We start from the raw sequence: 25,717 nt of genomic DNA on the forward strand, positions 1-25,717 counted from the left end.
GGGTACAGGGGTACAGTGTAAAAATAAAGTAAAATTAAATTTACATTAATTTAATTTAATGAAATGAAATGAAATGAAATGAAATTATATTAAATTAATTTTAAATAATTTAAATTATAAAAATTATTATATACTTACCAATACTTATGTTGTAATGGTAGTGCGTTGTAAAAGTTGCGTTGTAACATCATATATCCACTGTTGCACTCCTTGGAGTGGGAATAGTAATTTTAACCCCTACGCTATCCAACGCTTTCCCTACTGTTGCACCCACTGGAGTGGGAATAGTAATTTTTACTCTTTTGTATTTGTACGTTAATAATATTGGCTATTATTTAATTAAATTTTGTTACTATATATATATACGTTTTAAGAAATATGATTAAAAAATATTATTTTTTTACTTTCATTAATTATTTAATTATTAAAAGTTATTTTAGGTATTGTTAAGTATATTTTAGTAATTAATTTTTTATATTAATGTAATTAAACATTGTTTTTATTAAAGTCGATATTTTTTACAACTATATTTTTGTAAACGATATTTTTTACTCGATATTTTTGTACTTACCTGTTTGTAGATAGAAACTCGATATTTTGTCTCTCGATATTTTGTCAACGATATTTTTGTTGGTCGATATTCTGTCCCTCGATATTATTTCAGTGATCCGTCTGCGACGTGTGCTTTCCAGGGTCCTGATGACAAAGTGCGCAGGCCCAGTTTTGTAGCTTCCTGCATGCCTACAGCCTCTCTACCTCACCCTTTACCAACGCATCACAGGGTGGACAAACCCCCTGTGACGACTTGGGAAAGGGTGGGGTGACTCCTCTCCACTCCCTGTCAGACGTGAAGCCCCTGGCGCTGCAAGACTTCCACCTGAAACGCCCAGGGCTAACTTTACCCTCATGTCATTAGGGGGTGGAGATAGGTCCCTGAGGCTATGTGTTTGCCGAGCTGATGACCTCAGAAGCCTCAGGGCAGTGAGCTTGTCAGCCCGGCAAATACTGTACACTCAGGGCCCGCTGCCAGTGTCACGTGACATAATACTCGTGAGTCGTGAGTTATGATGATCACAGGAATAACAGACCTGGGCCCGGCCTCAAGCGAGAGATGTACGTCATTTAATTTTTGTTTTTACTGATAATTAATAGTGTGTTTTCACTTCTTTGATGGCCGGCCCTGGGGGGTGATAGTAAAGGGGGTGGAGCCCCTAATGCAGAAACCGCCACTGGTGAAGTATGTGTGAATGACAAGAATTGTAGACAAAGATTTGTATGCCTTGTATTAAGGCATCTCTCCCTTAAACATGTCAAAATTGGCTTACACCCAATTGTCACATTGAATTTACTTATAAGTCCCTAGTAAAGTGGAACTAGATGTACCCTGGGCCTGTCAATTAAATGCTACTAGTGGGCCCTCAGCACTCATTGTGCTACCCACTAGGTAACGCCTTAACCCTTGACTCAGGTCTGCCATTGCAGCCTGTGTGTGCAGTTTTAAACTGACATTTAAATCTGGCAAAATAAAACCTTTTACAAGGCCAAACCTTCCTTTTTAATACATATAAGCCACCCTTAAACATCCTACAGGGCAGGTGCAATGTATTTAAAAAGTTGGACATATACTTTTAAGTTTTACATATAATGGTAGTGAAAAGCTCAAATTCATGTTTCACTAATACAAGGCCTATATCTCCCATAGGCTAACACTTGGTTACCTTAGTACATTTAATAAGAGTTCACTTTCAATTGGGAGCAGGTAGGTATATCAAGTTTGGTGTCTAAAGAAGTGAAATTTAAGAACCTCCTTAATGGTAAGATAGTATTTTAAGTCACAATTCTAAAACTGCCACTTTAAAAAAGTTGCCATTTTGTTGTCTCAACCATTTGGTGCTTGCAGCCTGTATCCCAAGTCACATGACTAGGTGTAGGCGGCAGTTGGCCTTTGTGTATTTGTCCCAGACAGTGAGACAAAGGGGGATTATATCTTGGCAGAAAAGCCATATCTGACTTGATAGTGTGGAGGAGCTGTCACCTACCACACTTGCAAATAACAAAGCCTCTGCCTCAGTACATTCTCAAAGGGTTTGACACTATTCTTTTGTGTGCCTAGACAAGCAGGGACCAAGAAGCAGGAAATTCCAAACACCTTTCAGAGTGGAAACCTCCAGAACCTTCTACTACTTCATAGCTTGCACCAGGTATAAATATTGGACACTAAGATCCAACTCTTCAGTATAACTCTGGACCTGTGGAAGACTCAGAAGGACTGCTGTGCTGTTTTGCTGCAAGAATGACTGCTACTCTGATGCCTGCTACTCTGCTGCCTTTAGGGGAGAGAAGTTGGCCTAACGGCAATGGCGGGCAACCTCAAAACTTGGGAAACCGGGTTCGAGTCTCGGCAATGACGCACAACATCCTGTGATTCTGGGCAAATTACTTAATCTCCCCGTGCCTAACAAAAATTAATGTGTCCTTATGTAATGCAACTGGTGCTTGTGTAAAGTGCTCTGATACCCGATACCTTCAGGTCAAGATCACGCTATATAAAACTCAGTGAAAAAAAAAAGGTAAAAGGATTGGACTTACATTTTGAACCCAGGACCACCTGAGTGACCCCCAGGGTGGTTGGCCGGGCTCCTGATCAGAGTCTCAGGGACAGAAAAGGCTCCAACCACCTTGAACCCAGCACCTTCATCTGCTGAGAGGTTTGCACCTCAAGTGGTGTCACACCAATCCTTGACCCTTGGAAGTGGGCCTGAAGGTGCTCTGCCAGCCCAGTTGGGGTCATTTGGGCAGAACAGGTGCAGCGCGATTCATCCACTCCCAGTTCACCTTCGAACTTTCGCTGTGCAATAATCCCCGATGTAGGACATCACATCGCAGCCATCAGCTTTTCGAAACCACCACTGCAAGATGCATCCTTGACACAGGACTTTGAATCGCAAACCCCTCATCAACGACATCATTAATGACGATACAGGACTTGGTATCGCAGACCAGCAGCTTGGTCGGAGCTCCTGCTGCACGATGCATCCTCGACGTGGGACCACACAACACTCTGCAACAAGGAGCTCCTTCGCGATCGGCCTGAGCTTGCGACTCTGTCCTGGGCCGGTGCAACCAATTAACTACAGCTGGTGGTCTCTGCTTCTCTACACTATTTTCACTTAAGTCTTTTAAACTGCATTATCTACAGTTCTGCTGATTGGGCTTTTGTCATTTTGGTCTCAAAAAATGTATTACATTTTACTCTATTTTTCCTAATTGGTGTTGTATTTTCTAGTGCTGCATTTTCTCTTTATTACTGTTTGAAATGGTGAGTAAATACTTTACAGTAACCTCTAATTTAAACATGATGGCTGTGTGCCAAGTTACACGAGGGTTAAGCACAGGTTAATTTGGGGCTTGCTTGTGTTTCATCCTGACAAGAATTGTGGTTGATGCTTGAGTGGAGTTTCACTCCCCTCAACCACTAACTCAATTTCATACAGTGATCAAATCCATTCCCTAGCTTCAGCAATTCAATTCGGATATTCAATATAACAAATCAATAGCCCTTTGGTGGCGGAAGCAGCCCTTGAAAGAACACCATACCAAGTCAAGACTACGACAAGAGTTTCTGCACTACAGTAGTCAAGCTTGTTCCTGTTGGAAAATCTTGTGCTATGTTGATCTGTGAAAACCTAGTACCTTCTTCCACAGTGTAGGATCAAAACCATTAATATATTTTGACTTGAGGGGACTCAAATAGATGCACAGTTGCCAAGAATTGGGAATGTATTACCATCTACTATGTAAGCTTTTATTACAGGAAACATTTATAAAGACCCTTATCATCAATAATGTCTCAACAAATCATTGACGTTGTCTATATCAGACTTCTCCTTTGACTTTCTTCTTTACAGCCATGTCTGTTTATTAGAGTATATTATCACATATTATCCTCATATATTTTTAAGGGTTGGTGTGAATGGTCATCTCCAATTCATATACCGATGGCATTGCGAGCTTTTACTACGAAACTGAGTCTCTGTCTGGATTATTTTAATCTAGTGATATACCACAGCAAATTACTTCCTGTGATGTGAAATATGGTCACAAGAACCAGCTTAGATTTTTGGGTGTCACAAACTATACAATGTTCTTCCTTGAAAATGCATGACAAAAGCTACTAAAAAGGGCAGTTTCAGGTCACACCTAAAACATAAAAAGTATAAAGTTGAGATACAGAAAAAGAGACAGATAAATTAGCCAGCTCTGTAACAGACTTGGGATTGAAGCTTTAAAGTTACCCATTAAGGATTATTAGGCTTTTAATGTTGTCTCCTCGATTGACTGGAATCTCACAGGTGTAAAATGCATATCAGATTCAATGGATTTCTTTAATATTTCACCAGTGCCGAATATTTGAAATCCGTGTCACCACTGCCTTGTGTGCCGTTCCTGATCAGCCTTCAGAAAATTGAACTGGATACGCTGATTTTTCATGAGAAGAAAAAAAAAGCAATCATTGACACAGTACAACAGTGTTTGGTAAGAATAATACCTATCTATCTACACACATCCTATTCCTACATTTCCATTTTTTTTTATAGCAGCAAGGTTTAGTGCAATGCAAATACAAGATTCGAAGCACGTCATTTATTCATGATGTAGGACTATATATGTCGAACCATTGGTGCTGCAACACCCTCCCATAGGAAATATTGGAGGTAGGGACTTAAAATAAAATCTCATAGAAAATATTGTTCAATTAAATTTAATTATTCAAAATAGTTAGAAATATAAATTAATGTTTAAAAGAATATAAAAATAGTACATATTTAATAATTAATCATATTTGATGTAATTTAGTTTATATTATTTCCTATGGTATTTTATTTTAAGTCCCTACCTCCATTGTTTTCTATGGAAGGGTGTTACAGTACCAGAGGTTGGCCATGTATAGTGCTGGACTGACTACAAAAGTTCAAGTTACTACAAAACAAATGTAAAAATGTTATAATTAATTAATAAATATGTACTATTTGTAAATAATTTCAACATGAATGTATACCTTTTAGAATCTTACATAATTTAATTTAACAGTATGCCCTGAGTTGTTATATTTTAAGTCCTGCCGCCATTACATTCTATGGGACAGTGTTGCAGTTCCAGAGGTTGACCATGTGCAGTGCAGGGCTTATTGCAAAAGTGTAAGTTAGTAAAAAGTGTAAGTTTTTACAAAAGTGCAGTTTGTGAATCCCGAAAAGTATTAAACGTACTCAAAAGTGTAAGTTAACTTTTTGAATAAGTCCCTGAAAATTACGTATAGATGAACATTAAAAAAAGCACACGTACATCACAAGACTTGAATTTCTGTGCAAACAGTTATAGCTACAGACAAGCAAAACATAATACTAATTACTCTCACTGACCAGTGATCGTTGCAATAATCAATCAGCGCAATGTTAGTTTAAATGTGAATGTAAAGTTGCGCAGCACAGTGCAATCCATCTGGCTCCAGAATCCAGGATAGCTTTATGATCCATCATCCCCAAGGGAGTTATACAGTATTGCCGCTTGCCACTAAAGAAGATGTATTTCATGGTCCCCAGATGTTTAGCTGGAAGCAATGAATACCCAAATAGGGCATCATTAAGCGTAAAAGACAAATGCAAAAAAAAAGAGTTAAGTTTCTGATTATGAACGTTTCTTTCAGAATGGTTCTGTTGGTGATGATTATGACGTTGACTTACTTGGAAAATTGATTTGTCATTTATCACCTGCACTTATTCAAAGTAACATATCTCCAAAGGCAATGGCCACTGCAATCCAGCAGTTCAAGCTCTGTGAAAAACTAAGCATGACACAGAAAATCCAAATTAAAAATAAGCTTATCGAGATGTACGGGTAAGGAATTTTAATCATGCATGCACCTTTTCCCTTTCTTGTTCTTTACTGTATTTTGTTTCTTTCTTTCTGCATTGCTCTTGCTTTTCATTTTCCCGTATTTCCATTTCACAATAACTTTTTAAACCACAACTATTTAAAGTGGAGGTTCATGGCCGCCGCGACATTAAGGTGATAATAGGTGGCTGTCTTAGGGCACCACAATAGCATATGAATCAACTGAGAGTGACTGGAGACAGTAGCACCTTATTTTACCAAGGGTCAGTTACAAGTGGCACTGTCAGTTGCAGGGAAAAACCAATACAGTGTGGCATTTTCGCAAAATTAATATGCCAGATAATGATCTGATAATGGTGAATAACGAGGAGGCGTGGACTTAGCAAATACCTTCCCATATTACCAATGGCGTAGCTTCCATTGGTGCAGGAGGTGCAGTGGCACTGGGGTCCTGAGGCCTAAGGAGCCCACTGAACCCTGATTATTGCTATATTTTACTATTCAAACAGCAGAAGTCGACCAGTTCACTGCACCCAGTATTTCCGGGTACAGTGAAGCTAAGCGACTCAGAAACATGTTGAGCCTCGAATATACTATCCTCCCTGGCTCGTGATTGGGCACCAAGTAAGATTGTTTTGAAGTATTCAATGTTTTTTCCTTGATAAATGACAGAGTTCCTAATCACATGCATGTCCACGAGGTTCCATAAAAACTCACTGAGAGTTGTATGACATTACAACGCAGGTTTTTCACCATGCATTTTTTTTACCACAAGTATATTTTTAGGAAAGTGCCACCTATTGGATCCCTTTTCTTCCCCCTCCCTCTCTATTTTTACTTTATCATTCTAGGTTGGATAACTCAAGATAGGATCCAATAGGTGGCACCACCCTACTATAGGGAGGGTCCCCACACACTTCCATTCACATATTTTTCTTTTTTCTGGTCCTGAAGAAGTGCCAAGAATCTCTGTCCGAGACCAATAGGGGTGGGAAACATTTTGACCCAATAAATATACAACTATTTTTCACTTTATGATCACATTAGACTACCTAGGGTCATTATAACCCTCTTGTAGCACCAACCATCAGTTTTTTTAATTTTGGCAGAGGAATCTTCCTATTAAATTGACACAGCATTGATCTCCTCTAGTCAATGTTATACTCGCTCACTTCTTTATGAGCACTGCCTCACACGCAGTATACAGTGAGAAGTTTAAAAGATCTTTGCTAAAGTGACCCTACGGGGACCCGTAGGGCATTGCAGCGCCGGCCCAATAAGGAGCAACCGCCTATGATGAAGCATGACATCTCTTGGGATGTGTGAGGGCATCAAGTAAGAGTCTTGCTGACTCTCCTATCTACACCCTAGATCGCTCCCCCTACCCCACCCTTCCTTCTCCAGGAACAGTGACCCTCCTATTTTGGAGCATACTTTGTGCTGGAGCACGGGCACTGGACCTTTTTTCACTCCCAGTTCCCCCTTCTCTCTTGTTAGAGCTGCCTTATGGCTGGTACCAAGAAACATCTGACTGGCTGCAGACAGGAAGACTCCCTGCTCTGGCATGCTAAGGGTGTTTTCTGATAAATATAACAAAGTGTTCCAGAAGGAGTCACTTATTATCTTATTTAGTTGCTTGTCAGGTTAGTACATTAATCCAACCATTTTCAAATTAATGAAATGAGTAATAAAAATAAAGCGTACCAACATGGATGAATTCTTATAATCACAAAAGATGTTTACTTGAACCGTTATCTAACGACTGGGTGTGAGTGTTTGATTGGTTCAGATGCTTCGTCCATCACCACCCCCGTTTGTACCACTTTGTTCGCCATAAGTTGGCAGGGTATGCTCAGACGTGAGTCCCTTGCTTACTTTGCCACTGGATTCAAGCAAGCCTGGCTGAAGACGGCTGAAATGCCAGAAACCGGTCCTAGGAAGCTTGTTTCCGGTCCAGGGAAGGCATGGCTTGGCAGTTCGGGCTGGACTGTTCCCATGAGGAACAGGGTCAGACTGATTTGCATATGGCCATGTCTGAACTGGGGTGGCAGAGTGGGCTAAAGAACGGTGATGGATTAAACCCAGATCTTTTGACTGGGTGTGAGTGTTTGATTGGTTCAGATGCTTCGTCCATCACCACCCCCTTTTGTACCGCTTTGTTCGCCATAAGTTGGCAGGGTATGCTCAGACGTGAGTCCCTTGCTCACTTTGCCACTGGATTCAAGCAAGCCTGGCTGAAGACAGCTGAAATGCCAGAAACCGGTCCTAGGAAGCTTGTTTCCGGTCCAGGGAAGGCATGGCTTGGCAGTTCTGGCTGGACTGTTCCCATGAGGCACAGGGTCAGACTGATTTGCATATGGCCATGTCTGAACTGGGGTGGCAGAGTGGGCTAAAGAACGGTGATGGATTAAACCCAGATCTTTTGACTGGGTGTGAGTGTTTGATTGGTTCAGATGCTTCGTCCATCACCACCCCCTTTTGTACCACTTGAACCGTTAAAGCATGTCATAGGTCATGTCAATCATATTAATCCAAACAGTTTTTTTTTTCAATGTTATAATAACAATCACCCACCACACTGACCATACAGGGAATTTTTTAGTACAGAGTGATCAATGTGGAATGGTACATGCATCTAACACAACGTGCAGTTCTAACAAGAAGACTATTCTCATTTACACTTAAAAGCAAATGGAAATGTAGTCATGTTTTTTAATGTTAGTGAGGATGACCGGTCGACAATTCGGTCTCCAGAGGCAAAACAGCCCATTAGACCATCATCAGAACACAAAGATGGCAAAACGGCCCAGCAGCAGTAACCCCCAAGAATTCTGAGAAAAAAGAAAAGAACTATTAAAACCACTGGTGTGCCAGAGAGAGACAACTAGTGTGGACCATAGTGTGTCAAAACACCACAAGTCCAGGCTAAATACAGCCTCACTAACATAAAAAAGCAACTGCATGTTATATTTATGAGTTTATACCTAGCTTCCTAAGGAAATATTTGCTTGCCCTATTTTCGCTGGAGGGTGTTTTCTGGTCAGCAGTTCTGCACAAGGAGCATTTCAGATGCTGGGATCATGATGTATTTGGAGGATGGTTTCTGACTTTCCTGGCAGCAGATCAGTGGCACTCGTAAAGAATAAAGCCAAGGATTTTCACCGCCAAGTGGTGCAAAGTGTAGTGAGATTGGGTCATTAAGAATGGGTAGGTACTCTTAAGGAAAAACACCGAGAAGAAGGGCCGAGAGAAGGATGTCTCCTCCTCTTCCAGATCCTTTCCAACCAGAAATTTAAAAATATTATTTTCAGAAAGTTACAAGAACATGGGCCACCCCACTGCCTCCAGCTGCCAATGGTTGGGAGCAAATAGTTAAAACATTAGAAACTTCATAGCACGATTTATGATGCTGGCACACCCATGCATGATGACGTCATCACACTGCACCTGGACACTTTACCACTGTAGGGTGTCTCCAAACCTCTCCCCCCTGATTACGTTCACTTAAAGTAAGCTTCTTAAAATATGTTGCTTGTTCTGAAGTCTAGACATAACCTACCATGTTGTGGGGGGAGATGGATGAAATCATTGCCCTAGCAATAGGAGTAAGCCCATTATCACAGTTCTGAACCAGTAGTGTCATTATCTTTTTATTTGTTTGGCTCAATAAAAGAGCTTCAACTCTGTACAGTCCATTCTCATTCCATTCCATTCTAACAGACCTGAATGACTTCACTGACACCTTTTTGTAGAGAGAACTCACAGATTGCTGCGCCCGTGCACTCCCTGTAGTGGCCCCTCTCGCCCGATTACAGCACTTCTTCTCAACTACAGAGACAGGGAGTTGATGCTGCACCTGACCAAGAGTGAGTCCCCCTCTAGTACCAGAGTTCGACACTCTCTCTAGTTCTAGACTTCACGCTTGCAGTTCAGGAGGCTCGGTACAAATTCTCAGATGTCAAAAACATTGTCAAGAAACAAGGCCTCAAATACAACAGGCTCTACCCAATGCGCCTTCGCATAGAGGTTAAAGGATGATACCAGATATTCAACACTCCAGGAGGCACAGCCCAATTTTGCAAGCAAGACAGAGGAGGGAATGACTCCTTACATCACACCACAAGCATTTGCGCACCTACTACTGGGGGGACCACGGCAGACGGAAAGACCGCCTGCCGCTTTTCCGCACGGTCGACAAGCCAACCGGGCAGAAAAGAGTTTTATATGGTGACGGTGTCTGCTAGACACCACCATCCATAATATGATGGGGGCAGACACATGCCTTTCCATGGCGGCGGCAGGCATGCGGGAATCTCTTGCGTGGGCCTCGGGGGGGTGGAGGTGCACATAGGGGGTACCTATGGTACCCTGCTGCATTTCAATGTACAACGTGACAGGCACCGCGGGGTGCCTGTGATGTTGTGCATTGAAATGCATGACGTGCATTTTTAGCATTGCGGTGGGCCATTCTTTCAGCACCGCCCGCCGCAATGTTAAATATATGGGATGCGACCGACAGTGTGGCGGGCGCATCCTAATGGCCCCCACGGAACCCCCGCCCTTATGGCGGGCGGTCCCTTTTTACGACGGGATGGCATCCTAATGTGCCCCTTAGTCCTAAAAGGTGTCTGTACACATTCCACAATAACTCTATTGAATCGTTCTGCTTTGCCACTACTTTGAGGGTGATAAAGCGGAGTTCTGATTTGCTTAATGCCACAGTTGTGTAAAAACAAATTAATTTCTTGCAAAACAAACTGAATGCCATTATCCATCAGAATCTCTCCAGGATAACCTTCTCTAAGAAAAATCTTATTCAAACAATTAATAACACTCTTGGAATTTGGAATACTGATTGGCTCAACTTCAACCCACCTAGAAAGATGATCCACAAGAACCAGAAAATATCTCATATTAGAAGGCAAAATATGGAATGGTTCTAGAAAATCCATCCCTAATCTCTGCCAAGCTCTTCCAGACGGAGACACAGGAGGTTCAACCACACCTTCCAAAACCAAGGCCTTGTCACTAGTGTTACATCGCACACACTGTTTGACTAAATCATCAATTTGAGAATCCATTTTCAGCCACCAAAAATCAGCTCTAACCTTCCATTTTGTAATGGTTGCACCTAGATGACCCAGATACGGAGCCAAAATTATCTTTTGCCGGAAACATTCTGGAGGAACCAGTTTGTCACCTCTAACTATTTTGCAACCCTCAACCTATAACTTATCACAGATTTTCCAATACATTTGTCATTCTGGTGAAAGACACTTCTCCTTGGGTCAACCTGTCCTAATCAAGGACATAACCTCATTGAGGACTACATCCTTGTCCACCTCAGCTACCCAACCATTCTTGGCAAAGGACAAGCTGTTGTGACTGATGCAAGCCACACAACATTCTTCAATTTCTATTTCCCAATCCTGTTCCTCTGTATCTGCAATGGGACGTCTAGATTGACAATCTGCCCTAGAGTCTTATCCACCTGGGATATACTCTACATTTAAAGTGTATTCTGAAAGCTTAGCAGACAATCTGGCCAAACGAGCAGTGGTGCGTTTTATTTTTTTACCAGACAAAATGTTAATAAGAGGACGGTGATTGGTCTTTAGCACATAGGATCTGCCCCACAAGTACTGTTTAAACTTTTCAATACTCCAAACACAAGCCAGAAGCTCTTTTTTTTTATAACAGAATACTTCCATTCTACAGGATGTAGCTTTCTCAAAGCAAAACCCACTGTATGCTCTTTGCCTTCTTCACACTGTGAAAGTACAGCCCCCAAACCATTTTCACATGCATCAACAGTGACAACAGTTTGTCTCCCCTCCACAAATGCTGTGGAGGGGAGACAAACTGTTGTCACTGTTGATGCGTGTGAAAATGGTTTGGGGGCTGTACTTTCACAGTGTGAAGAAGGCAAAGAGTATGCAGTGGGTACAGTCTTTTATTATCCTAATCTTGCCAAAAGAGTTTATTTGGTTAGAAAATAATTCTTTTTATTAAAGAGAACCTCTAACAATGATGTCATGTTTTACATTCTGAATTTGCGCTTTACCAGAATAAGGATTCTAACTATGTTGCCTACCAGTATCAATGACATGTCACTCCTACACTACACCTTGTAGTAGTCTGATGTAACATTTTGTATACACTGATTTACACACATGTTTGTCTCTGTGCAATGTGTGTGATGTAAAGCGCTCTGATACCTTACACTGGTAAAAGTGGTGCTATAAAACTAAATGAATCTGAGAGACAGTGGTTATGGAGACATGAGGGGTCACTGTTGAAGGGTTCTAGTGAGGGAGTCAGTGGCAGAGGTGGTCATTGGGGGGCGCCAACAGACACTATTGCATAGGGCGCCACCAGTGTTAAGGCCGGTCCTGCTACCTTTGTACCTTTTTCCAGGACTTTTGCCGCAAAAGGTAAAATATTTTAATGGTTAGAGATGAGCTGATGTCGCTCCTCAGTGAAAAAAGCTAACAAAAATTGAGGAGGTAATCCTGGTAAAGACTGACATGAGGGGGTAATTGAGTAAAAAGGGTCCTGCTGTGTCTTATGTAATATTATCATTATTGTCTATCTATGGTCTATGTGTTACAGCTTTCCTTGTTACTTTGTTTGTTGTGAGCCTGGATGCAGCATTTTCCAGAATGTTAATAGATAACATTGACTGTTGTCCTGTGAGCCTATCCAGGGGTTATTCAGGAGACAGTTGGTGTGGGGGTTAGTTCAGACCACTCATGTTTGGCTGTTTGCTTTTTTAATTGAACAAATCCTTTCTTATACAATTTATGGGGTAATGGAACTCATGAGAGTTTTGGCGGAGATGCACAAGGGTAGGTTATGCCTATCAAATCCTGCAGGTTTTACAGGACAACTCTGGAGTAAGACGACTGCCATCAAATGTTGGTCCCTTTTTGTTGAGATGCCCGTGGCGGGTGAGCTTGTTGGTCTGGCACTCAAAAACCTATTGGGCAGCAATGGTCACAGACTACCTACTGAAGGACGTAGGTAGCATTGGCCCACTGTATGTGCATTTTTAAGATAGTATTCTAGTGACTGACTTCTTATGCACTGTGATTCCAATTATCACATGAAAGAGAACCTGTAAGGAGCTGTGTTGACATTTACAGGTACTGTGAGGTTTTGGCACAAACTACCACAGGACGCAACATGCTCATTTCGTGAAAGCCACTCACCAGGTCACATCACATAGCGACCATCTTGATTAAGCCATTGTGCACAACAATGAAGCAGCAGCAATAACTATTAAACACAATACTGCAGAGAAGAAGTCAGAAAGTGGTGCATTATCTTTAGGCATTCAGTTATACTCAACAATACAGATTACAAGGTAAAAACTGAGGAAAATGAATGGAGATTGATTTAAATGTCACTGTATTATCCCTTGACAACTTTGGAAGAATATATTGGAGGCAGTTAGAAACAGTGACTGAAACAGGTAGCATTTTTTAATGAAGCTACAGTAGATGGGTGTAAATAATACAGCAGAAAGGTAAATTATTTTCTCCTCACCATTCCTTGCAGGTGCAATGCACCTCACCCCTGGACTCCATAACATTCTGAGAGGTACTCATTTTGGAAACAAAATCACCAAGGGCAAATATGACCCAAAGTTCTCCATTTTGGATTAATACAAGGAATGGGTAGCCATTTGGTACAAACAGGGAATGCCAGCAGCCACTCCCCACAGAAAAGTATTGGTGGTTTAAGACAGACCGTGAAAACCCTTATTATGAAGCAATAAAGGTTGACTCATGGGAAGAGACACTCCCAGACATGGGGATTTTGGGACAAGGAAATTTCCTCACTTGGTTTGGGACTAACCAGCCTAATGCTGCACCAAATGAGGATTATTCCAGTAAAAATATCTAAACTACCCCAACATCTCAGTCATCAGTGACATTCTTTTGCAACAGGATACAAATCATATTATTTAATTTGAGCTGTTTAGGATTGTTGATATTGCAAATTAAATCAGATGTACACTATCCATATGCTGCACTTTGACTGCTCCTAGCCGGCCAAGATCTACCCAGGCAATTTATTGGCAGAAGTTGAGGCGAATGTCATTACAATCACAACTCACACACCCCTACAACTTGTTCCCACAACAGCTGCCTGTAAATATCACTGAGTGCAAATAAAGAACTAGAGCGCTAACCTAAATCATAGAATGTGAAAATACTGGTAGGCATGCTTTGTGTCAGGCCCTCTGGCTCCACCCCGGTCAATAACTACCTGGGGTTGTCCTTCTTCTTTCATAATATTTTATAATTATGGTTGTTATAGTGAAACAGTGATCCTCTGACCTTGAGTGCATCCCAAAGTTCTTGAGTGGTGAAGAGATGCAACATTTTCGGTAAATTTGATTGGGTCAGAAATGCAAGTACACCTGTTTACCAGAAGACGCTTAAGAAAATAAGTGGCTGACTTGATGATTAAAACAAGTTTTGCTTTGTCCTGTGATATTCTGGTTGTACTACCTTGCCCCTCGTGCATCTGTTTTTGTATTTTCTTTCTTATCCCACTGCTTTTACTCTACCTATGATTGAATTGTTCTTGTATAAGATTGTTAAATATAAATATTAGTGCCCTTGCATCATCACACATAAAGAAAAATGTTTATTTTATTTTCGCACATAACTTATTGGGCTGTTGTCTTTCTTGTATTTATATTTTTGATGTGTGCATTGTATGAGCAATAACCTTATCAACAAATTACACACATTCACTTTTTCTATTATTTATTCATAACAAAATATAAATTAAGAATACTGGGCTTTTATACTACTGTTTTCGCACTCACGACAAGCCATTCGCTAAACACAATACAGTATTTTTTCTATTTCACTAAAGAACATATTAATGCAACTTTCATTATATTAGACATGAGTCATTTGCTTTCCCTCCCTAAGAATAATATAATAATGTTCATAATACCCTACTTCTAATTTGAAATAAGTAATTCATTAAGATTCTTTCCTGTGCTTCACCTTCAATTGCAGGAGTCCCAATGAATGGGCTGCTGAAACAATACTGGACCTTGGATCTTTTCTGGCTCTTCTTTCAAGAGAAGAATTTAGCACACTGGCCATAAAGGTAACGCAATATTTTTAGGTAACCTCTGCAAACTGTTTGATGAGATACTTGGCATACAGCGTAGGGCACATTTATGAACATTTACTGAGTAATACACATTTACTAGCATTTAACATATTTAATATTAAACGTCTGTTTCATTCATTTCTAAAATATAAGTACTAATTTGAGTTTAACCAGGGTGTTATTTGAAGTCTAGCATTAAGAGTTATTTGTGCCAAACCTGCAAGAGATGCTGAGTACATACATTTGTTTTTTCTTTTGTACTTCAAGTTCTAAACAAGCCCCATTGTGAACTTACATCCACCTGTCATATGTCTTAACACATCTGACCCCCTCCTGAAACCCATTATCATTGTCTATTCTCCTCTTACCCATCACAAATAAGTCCAGCAGCAAAATGTTGTTGTAGGAACATCAATTTGCCCAGGGCTTGAGGAAGTTCAAAAGAGTAAACATTTTCCTATGGGAATGATTACATTAACAATTTATCAAGCAGATTTGAAAGTATTTATGAGTATAATTTGTTATCAACATTTATTGAATCATTGGGTTGTAAAGGAGCACAGTTTAAGGAGAAGTATGCTGTGCTGAATATTTTAGGTCCAATTCACAAAGTTTTGGCTTTGGCTTACTCGTGTAGTGCGCCTGAATTTGAGAATTAAGCCAGGAGGAGTCATTGCTTACATCTAAAATTCATCACTGAGCCAGGAGAACCAGTAGAATAACTCTCCACTCTATTCCAATCCATTCCACTTTACATCACTCTACTCTATGCCGCTCTACTCCACTGCACTCTATGCTACTCTACGCAACTCTACCCTACACTACTCCACTGTACGACACTCCACTGTACTCTATGCCACTCCATGGCACTCTACTCCACTCAACTCCACTCTGCCAATTTATTTCACTCCATTCTTTGGTCACTCTAGTCCACTCTCCTCTACACCACTCTATGCCACACCTCTAGCTTTTAGCAATGCTGAACTATAGGCTTGCTGCTATACAACATGGCTAAAAACATTGGCAAAGCCAATAGCTCTCGCATAAGCTATACCTAATGGCTTATCCAATGCTAGCGTAAGACTAGTTTCAAACCTAAATAATACTTTCATAATGTAAAATCGTTTCCAGAACTGCATAAGAATCTCCAGCCATGGCTTCATAATTTTTTATTTTATGCTCCAGGCTAGAGAGACAGTCTTTCTTTCAGTGAAATGAGAACAGAGGATCAAAGCGGCAAAAACCGAGGCTGAGTTTTGGGCTTTTCTCAATCAGTGACTAAAAAGTCACTGCAAAAAACAAAAACATAAATTCAAATGTGTAAATGTGTGTAGAGCAGGTCATCCTTAATGTTATGCCTCAAATGAGGATGAACATTTGGGGCTTGATTCTTAAATAAATTTAAAAATATCTACCCTGGTCAGATTCTTCTTACATTTAGATGTAGATTTTTGATTTCTGGGATTCACCAAGCCTTTCGGGATTATTCCTGGAAACCTACAAAAGTTGTAGATTTCCATAAGTGCGCCAGGAGTACTCCCATGAAACCTTTGTGAATTCTAATTTAGATTCATGCAAAGCTAACTCAGCATGCATAATTCTATTGTGCACAATAACGCATTCTAAAAATGCATTTGTACCAGCTTAATTGCTCTATTATTTTTCTCCACAAGAAAAATGTTTTCCTGCTGGCAAGACCTCATGAGGCACAGGGTCAAGGCTGATTTGCATATGGCCATGTCTGAACAGGGGTGGTGTGGAGTGCAAAACACAATGGATTCAGGCCCAGATCTCTGTACTGGGGTGAATGTATGACATTGTTCTGCATTCTGTCCATCAACTGTTGTTTTTGCATTTGTCACCCCGAGTGGGATGGGTATGCTCAGACGTGAGTCCCATGCTCTCCACACCACTGGAGTCAAGCTATCCTGGCTGAAGACGGCTGATAGCCAGAAACCAGTCCTAGGATGCTTGATTCCAGTCCAGGAAAGACATGGCTTGGCAGTTTGGGCTGAACTGTTCCCATGAGGCACAGGGTCAAGGCTGATTTGCATATGGCCATGTCTGAACTGGGGTGGTGTGGAGTGCAAAAACACGATGGATTCAGGCCCAGATCTCTGTACTGGGGTGAATGTATGACATTGTTCTGCATTCTGTCCATCAACTGTTGTTTGTGCATTACTATTGCCCAGAGCCAGACCGGGAACCAAAATCTGCCCTGGCAAATTGTGAGGGATCAATCACCATACTGTGTAGACAGAGGGGGCCCAGCCACTACAAGTGCGACCAGCAGGGATTCTCCATCCAAGAGTTTGATTTTAAATACAAAAGGAGAGAAAATAGTGCATTTTACAACACATTTTTCATTGTATACTGCCATTTTCACCATCTCCTTCTCACCTCGCAGTTATTTACTTTTTCCCCTTGTCCACCTAGTAAGATGAGCACCTTTTCATGTGCAGGAATGCATCTTTAAAACTCTCTCTCTGATGGCACTTGATGCATTCTTCCAGACCAGGAAAATTCACCAGGCAGCTCCTTGCAATAATATTTCCTGTGACTTTTGAGTTGACCTTTGGATGACGACACACGTGATGTTGGGTGCGTTGTTATGCTGTAGCTTCTTATAAAATGCAGCTTTCCCCACTGAATTGATTTGCAGCGCAGGGCCAGGGCTGACGAGCACACTGTAGGTGTGTGTCACCGGTCCTCCCCTAGAGCATTGAAATAAGTGGTAGTACCTGGTGACTGGAGAGAAAAATGGCCGCCACCATGGGCGGGCAAGAATCAGACTCTAGGACACCAGCCTACTGGGGGTTTGCCCGGTGCAATTTATAGTCTGTCCGGCCCTGCCCTTGGCAGGAGTGAAACTCTAACCATTCCAAGAGTGGCAATCGGTTGAAAAAAAGGTTTGTGAATGTGAAACCACATAACTCATTGGTTTATGGATGAAGTCTTTCTAGTGTGTCATGAAATGCCCACTCGCAACCACTAGGAAAAGCGTTAACATCACGTAAGATTACAAAAAAGTAATCTTCTCTGTAAGTAACTATTTTTAAAAGTGTAAACTCATTTTGTGAATAGCACAAGTAAATTTGCACTCGTAATCATATGATATTTGCGCGTCTAATTTGATTTCTGAATGATCCTCGGGGGTAGTCCAAATTTACCTACAGCAATCTTGTCCACTTCTAGTTGTTAAAGGATTAATAGGAAAATCTGGTTAACAAATTTGATATATGTGTTTGTTCAGTGAACATTTCCTCATTATGTTTCCTGTTTAGCCATGAATTACGTTCACATGCACCTCTTTTCCACCTTTGTTTTGTTTTTTACCCCTATCAATAAATAGTTCCCAAATCCAGTTTTACAGATTGCCTCGAAGATTCCAGGAGCTGCGCTTACAGATGAGGTTATGTCTGCATTGTTCGATGCGGTTAGTGACTACAGCCCCCGAGCTAATATCTCTGATCAGAGGCCCGGTGAGTACTGTACTTATATCTGGATCCTGACACAATGCCAAAGGCATAATAGCAGCCATTTTGAAACATCTGCTGCATATGAATTGCTCCTTTGTTGAGCTTTGCTTCAACAACTATCTTTGAAAATCTTTCATATCAAAGGGCCACTGCAAATATGCGATTCTGCTGCCACACATTTTCCACATAATTATGTAGTTGTCACATTTGCCACATAATCCATCATCTGCGGCATAATTTGCAGATTTTGATAAAACAAAAATGTAGCTTCTAGCACAATCGGATTAAAAGTTACTAAAAACGAGGCAACAGGAGTTTAAGCAAAGTGGAATGCCCTTCACAAAAGTTGACTGATCACCTTTTTCCTGTATTTGACTGTTAAACAGTTACTAATAATGTGAAACCTTTGCCCAGGCAGGGTTAATATGTGTATAAATTACAAAATAATGAACGAATACTATCACAAACTGTGCTGCATTATGCCACATAATTTGCCATTCCTTGCCACATAATTCAGTCTTGGCTGACGCATAATTTTGTCCTCCCCTGTCACATAATTGCAGTGGCTCTGCATATCAGACACCATTTGAACAATAAAGAATATTATCTTTAAAAAATACTTAGCACAAATTGCGGCCTTCTTTTTACAGCTATTTTGGGACCTAAAAGTCAGTAGAACATCTAAAAGCATTATGGGGCGATGAATGGACATGTTTAATATAAGCCAATTATAATGCCTCAAATCAAATTCCATTTCATTGTTATACAACTAGTAAAAGAATAGAATGGGATTCTCTTGGATTTCTTTGAGTTTGCAATCCAAGGGTACCTGGCAGAGTCAAGACTGATCTGCATATGGTTACTCCCTGTGTTTAATGGCCCACTCAGTACAGAAATGAATGCTGCGCAGAGCAATTGCCAGTGGTAAAGCTTAATGTAAGCATTTCTTCTCTACAAGCCAACAATTTACTGCACATAGCTCCGTCTTATAGAAAATCATTTTTGGCGACGGCTCGTTGGTGAAGATGTGGCACAAATGTAGACTTTATGAGTCCCTGGTGCATAATGGAAGACCTAGTATTGACTTTTATTCATAGAGACACATTTGGCTCGCTATTGTACACTGCAGGTGGTACAAAGTGAAGCCTCTGGAATTCTGGTACTTGAATTCATTACTTTTTGTATCTAAATTCATAGAATGCTTCATTCCGCCTTGCCTATGGTGGGAAGGGATCAAACTGAGTTCCCACGTATACAGATTGATTTCGCCTCCCTGTGACTGGCTGGTTATTTCTCTGAATTAAATTAATTTTCAATGATTGTCTTTCTTTAAATGCTCTATTAGCAGCCAATCCAATGGTCACATACACAGAGAGTGCAACACCCTCGCAAGCACAGCTCAAGCAAGCTAGGTTTTTATTATTTGGTAAATTGGCATTTCTTGTTGCAGTGATTCTAATACTACAATTTGCTAAAGGTTTGTTGGCTCCTTGGCAAAGATTGAGTCCCCGCTGTTATTTTTGGATTCATAAGATTCCTTATTCTTATGGCTACTGAGTTTGGATTACCCAATTCACAATTTATACTTCTGCTAGCCTAAGAAGAGAAGAGGGAAATGTGCATTAAAAAAATAAATCAGAGGTTTAACCATGTGAAATTGTCTTTTTAGTTTGTATGACTAAGATGATTTATCACCACTCTTGAATATATCCTGCTTTTCTTCTGAGTAGGGTGTGCTTACCATACTCTCCCCCAGGGGTTTTTCAGGATGAAGCTGGAAAATCAGCATGGCTGGTTCTAGAAATGTATACTGGTCAAAGGAGCATAAGTGACCACCAAAACTATCTGATTTGTGCTCCTTTTGGCCTATCAGATCACAGAGATTTGAGAACCTGCTTTTGAAGTTCTTGAACTTTAACACAGTCAGATTATTTCTATACTGGACAATCAGATTTATGTTTCTTCCATATTTTGGCTCTCAGACTGTACCAAGAAACAAGCTACCAAGATAGCGCTGTTGTTTCTATTATCATTATTTAGAAAATAACTTAACAGATTTACACCAAACCACACAATGATTAGAGAGATCAAGACCTTCTTCCTTGCCATGTTTGGCCAAGTCGTGTTTGTTGTGCTCTTGAGAACATTGTTTTAGTTGGAAGCAGTTTTGGGATTTCTGCGATAACCTTTGCATTCCTTGGTTGATCAGCATGAAACTGTTAAAAGTTAAAAGTTGGGTAGATATTTTTTTAATATTCCAGACAGATTCATCAGACATTGTAAACTTTATTATTGATCAATTGACGCTTTTGCTATGGCTAGTCGGCTCACCTACCCTGCACCCAGATCTCTCGTTCTGTAACAAGAGCCCTCATTCTGTGCCCAGAACTCCCATCCTGTCATCCTAGCCCCTGTTCCCTCTGTTTACGTGCAAGTGTCGTTTACAGTTAGTTGTCTGTTTGACCAAGGCTAATAAATAGCGTTAAAAACTCTGAAAAAACACTGATTAGAGTCACAATATGGTTTTTACTCAGAAGTAATTAAAATGTTTATTTGTAAAACATAGACAACTCCCCTAAAAAACAACAACCAAGAGAATATCATTAAGACCCATTGGCTAAAATCACAGACATTTTCATATATCTGTAACATATAATTAAAGCACACTTTCATCCATGGATTTCTTGGCAGTGAATACCACATTTACAGCTCCATGTTAATTTGAAACTAATATTAACACACTCAACAAATCAAAGGCTGAGTAGAACCACTGGGATTTAAAAATGTGAGAGTGGCATCAAACATCTCTTTGCAGTGGATGTATTTAGTACACAGAGCTACCACACCCACCTTCTAAGAACCAACTTTTGATTAAACCCACTAAACGCCTTATACCATTCACCTGCCAATTATTGAAACACACCTACTGTAAACAACAATAGAACAACAAATACAGTACTGATATCACATCTCCTAAACCTCACCAGACACCAGTTTCTATTGGAATATTCGAAATCAGGGTAAGAAGTTACCAGACCCCGATAGTACTGCTTGACTATGCTAATAGGAGAATGGTGTAACATAACAAGCATATACCTATTTAATGTGACTAGAAAATATGAGATTACTGCTCTAGTACAACAGTATTCCACTTTTGTCTCATTGTATTGGATCTTGGCAAACACAGTGGTACACAGGACGCCTACAGGTCAGTATGCAATAAGATCTCTTAAAAGATATCTAAAATTCATAATTTCTTGGTGGAAGTAAATGGCTTGAAATTTGAATGGTGCATGTAACCTTTGATGAAACTAACAGTCCTGATATTATATTGATCAGATATTTTGTCTAAATATGTATTTTTTAAAATATCACATAAAAATCCATCAAGACCTCAAAAATTATATAGAGAGTTGTTTTTCATGAATCAGAAGAATAGGGGTAATCAGGGCCTTACTTGTGAAAGGGGCAGTGTACTTTATACATTTTTCTTCACCTAGGAAGACAGACTGGTGAGTGATCTATTGTTTTAATTCAGATTAGACCAGACCTGCATGTTACAAGGCCCGCACGTACAATACATGTACATCATAGAGCTGTGGTCAGATAAGCCAGTGGTGAAGTTCTCTACAGGAAAGAGATGTATATTTGTTCCCCAGGCTTAACCTAAATTCTCTACTTCACTGCATGCGCTTGTGTGCCGGATCCCTTTTTCCTACTTTTCCAAGGTCCGACTGAAAGGTTCCTTTGAGACACAGCGGTGTGGGGCGTGGTTTAGAATTAGATGAAATGGGAAAATTGCCGTAAATTTGTGGATCTCCATTCCACCCAAACCAGTGGGTTAGTGTTGGGAGAGCCACTTTGTTTTCAACAGCAGAGCCTGAGCTGGTTCAGCTATCAGAAATGATTCACTGGAAGCTGTCTGCCACAAGGTTAACAGCTACTGATTATCAGAAGCCCTGCCCTATTTATGGTAGGAAAACCAATCTTTTTTTCTTTCTGCGACCGCCGTTATGAAAATGGCTGTCACCCAATAGAATATAAAGCAGTGGCTACCACAAGCAGATATGAAACTCCTAGAAGGTCAGTGCTGATGATGTCTTTGTTTTTCATAAACAAACTCCCACTTTAAAATAAACTTTGAGAATTTGTTTCAGAAAAACAAAAAAGAATGCCGAGCGATGCCAGATTAAGCCACCGCCTTCTCACTATTTTGCTCTGCTGTGACTTTAACTGCCACACTAGAGGAAGCACTGCAGGCATAGAGATCCCTGTCACCACCAGGAAGGCAGGGATCTCTAAATATGATCTAAATTTTCTCCTGTTATGTTATCCAGTTATAAAGACCTGCATTAGGTCCAAGTATTTATATCAGTCTAGTGTGCACATGAGAGAATGATGAGGCAATTAACAGAACATTCTAATGATTCAGCGGGCAGAAAGGTATCATAAATCAATGTGGCATTTTCCCACAAGGCAGATGTCATCCTTTAAAATTAGCTTAATACATCTGGCTCTAAAACTGCAACATAACAGCTGATGCATGCCAAACAATTTTTGAATCAGTGGAACGTAGTATTTACTTGCACAGGGAGAGACTGTCGAATGTAAGACAGAGCCAAATTAACAAATACTCTTGAATAGAAAAAAATAACTTTTGTGCATTTTCTTATGGAAATAGTAAGAGTTATATGACAGTAAAATAAGACACAATAATGTGTGCATTCCACATAATTAAGGGTGGAAAAGGAAGTTCTTTGCTACATTAATTTACATTTTGCCTGCATCAAAATTTTCCGAAATTCTCCATTTCATGAATTTTGAAATGTGGCCACAACATGTATGCATTACAAGCTTGGCGAAGATTTGTTCAGTCGTTCAGTATTTTCAGAAGTCACACAAAATAGTGCCACAGGCAAAAACAACTTATAACTCCACCTACATTTACACATATTCCAAAATAACATTTCTTTAAATTCAATCTATGAGGTCAATCCAAAATCTTTACTGAGTCACAATAACTTAAATTATCTAAGAGTCCTAGTCAGATAATTTGATATCCTGGACAAGGAAACTTAGATGTTGCTGCAAAACAGTAAACAGCTTCAATGCAGAAGGATACATTACCTCCAACCAATCGCTTGTGGTTTAAAAGAGCATAGAAAATGGTGGTATGAGAACACGTCTTATTCTTTGCCAAACAGATCTGAACTCATCAAGGAAGTTTGGTCTGTAGTTTTTGCAATACATGCCTGCAGGCTAAAGAGAATTTGCATGCCTAACTAGATTAAAAGCATGTCAGCTGTTCTCTCTAAACCAGAAACGTCAGGATATCAAGGACGGATCATAACCAGGGGTTGTATTTAGAATTTGGATGACGTTGGACATCTGCCAAAGAGCAATGAATGTCCTTGTCTAAATAATGTCTTTAATCAACTATTTACTGTAGAATGATTACAGCCATTCCTTGAAAGGTAGAAGGTAAGAAGAAAGAACCATTATGGCCCAGAGCAAGATAAAAGAGGGGAGAGGTAAAAATAATGTAATTTAGTGCTCACATTAAAGGTAGGTCCAATGGAATAGAAAAGTGTTGTAATTCATGAAAATTTATGTTACATAAGAAGAAATTCTATTCCAGTGCTGTTATTTCTATGAATTTAAAGACAAAGGTTCTTGTTTCTTTTTGATGTTAGTACACTTTTTATGTAAGTGTTGGCCCATTGAAATACTAATAAAAATGATTAATACGAAAAGATAATTAAAACTTAAATAGTAATAATTCTAACAAAGTGGCCTCAACCCAAGAGGCCCAAAGCAGGAATTAAAATTAATGAGCCTCCGGCCACTGTACAAAATCTGACTGAGATAATAGTGATTACACACAAACCTGATTCCATTTTGTGTGCCCGTTAAATACAATTTGATGGGGTATTTCAAATTTCAGACCTCCAAATAGGACGTCATGGGTTAATTGCCTATGTTTTATCCAACAGCTATTTGACCCACAACATGTATCAGGATTTATTTGCAGGTGCAATATTTACACCAAATTAGGAACTGCTTTTTGGGTACAAACTCTCGTTTACATCAGAATCAGGATGTGCCCTGTCCTTTGGATGAGGGCTCAGGAGTTCTGAAGGATTATTATGGAGTCTGGATGGTCCAAGAAATTCCCCCAGCCACAAGAGCTAACACAAAGCCCCAAAAAATTAAAAGGTATCTCACTCACTGCCCCGCCCCCCAAAAATAAATATATAATAATGTTGTTGATTATCAAAAATTACTTTTTTCAGAGTGCATCGGAGTCAGGGCTCCTTCGTCTGGTGACATTATGAAGTTGGGTGAAGCCAATGCTTGTTGGTCAATTCAAGAACTGGAATGCATAGATATGGAGACATTTACAAAAAATGTGGAACTCTTTGGATCCATCAAACGTTTCAACACATCTCAGCTTATTGTCCTGAAGGAGAAAGCTAAGGAGGTGAATTCTCACTTTTCTGAATCCTGCAGCCCTTTAAAAAAGCACTTAATACTTTGTTTTTTCTCATACACATCTCTTTGGGGTTCTCTTTTATGCTGTCTCTCTTTCTCTCTCTTTCTGCTCACTACTCTACCTTTCTGTGTCAAATGAGAGGTTAATATTATTAAATTGTAACATAATGGATATATACTGTTACATGCCTTTTCCATATGCTGCTAAATACACTTATTTCTTCAAGGTTTGGGAAAGTGTTGTGTTGTGGACCAGAAGGCGTGGTAAAGATAGTCTGGAAGAGAAGTTGTATATTGCCAAAGTTGCTGACTATGGAACCTGGAGAGATAGATCCCAATCCCAGTTTTTCCACTTAATCAGAAACAATTGTAGGATAGGCTAACCAATTTATTTCTATATACATCTAATAGTACATTGAGTCGATGGTCGGAACCATGACAAATATTATGGATATGCACTATGCTATTTAGTCCCATTTAGATTTGCTATGTCACTTTGTCAGGTAGATACGCTCCTAAATGTGACTTGGCTTTGACCTGTGTGGTCCCGAGCTTCACAACTGTTGTGTGTTGGCTAATGGTTTCCAAAAAGCATATACCCGTCCTCTTTCTAATGCATCTTGCCTTTTGTAATTCGGCCTCTGCCAGGTACCACACACCACGCTATTCTAACTTGAGGACCCCTCCAGATGCACCTACTACATGATACAAAC

General features: G+C 40.1%; 1 protein-coding gene across 2 annotated transcripts in view; it reads left to right on the forward strand.

Annotated features, from left to right (window-relative positions):
• OTOA (otoancorin) overlaps positions 1–25,717 on the forward strand; it is a 185,815-nt gene that overhangs the window by 109,331 nt on the left and 50,767 nt on the right. For both annotated transcript variants that reach the window (XM_078665134.1, XM_078665135.1), the window contains exons 10-14: positions 4,401–4,536; positions 5,705–5,895; positions 14,934–15,027; positions 18,386–18,515; positions 24,806–24,993. In XM_078665134.1, the coding sequence (XP_078521260.1) occupies positions 4,401–4,536; positions 5,705–5,895; positions 14,934–15,027; positions 18,386–18,515; positions 24,806–24,993 (739 nt within the window). The remainder of the gene's footprint in view (positions 1–4,400; positions 4,537–5,704; positions 5,896–14,933; positions 15,028–18,385; positions 18,516–24,805; positions 24,994–25,717) is intronic.

Source organism: Lissotriton helveticus, chromosome 10 (assembly GCF_964261635.1).
Source record: "Lissotriton helveticus chromosome 10, aLisHel1.1, whole genome shotgun sequence".
Taxonomy (NCBI): domain Eukaryota; kingdom Metazoa; phylum Chordata; class Amphibia; order Caudata; family Salamandridae; genus Lissotriton; species Lissotriton helveticus.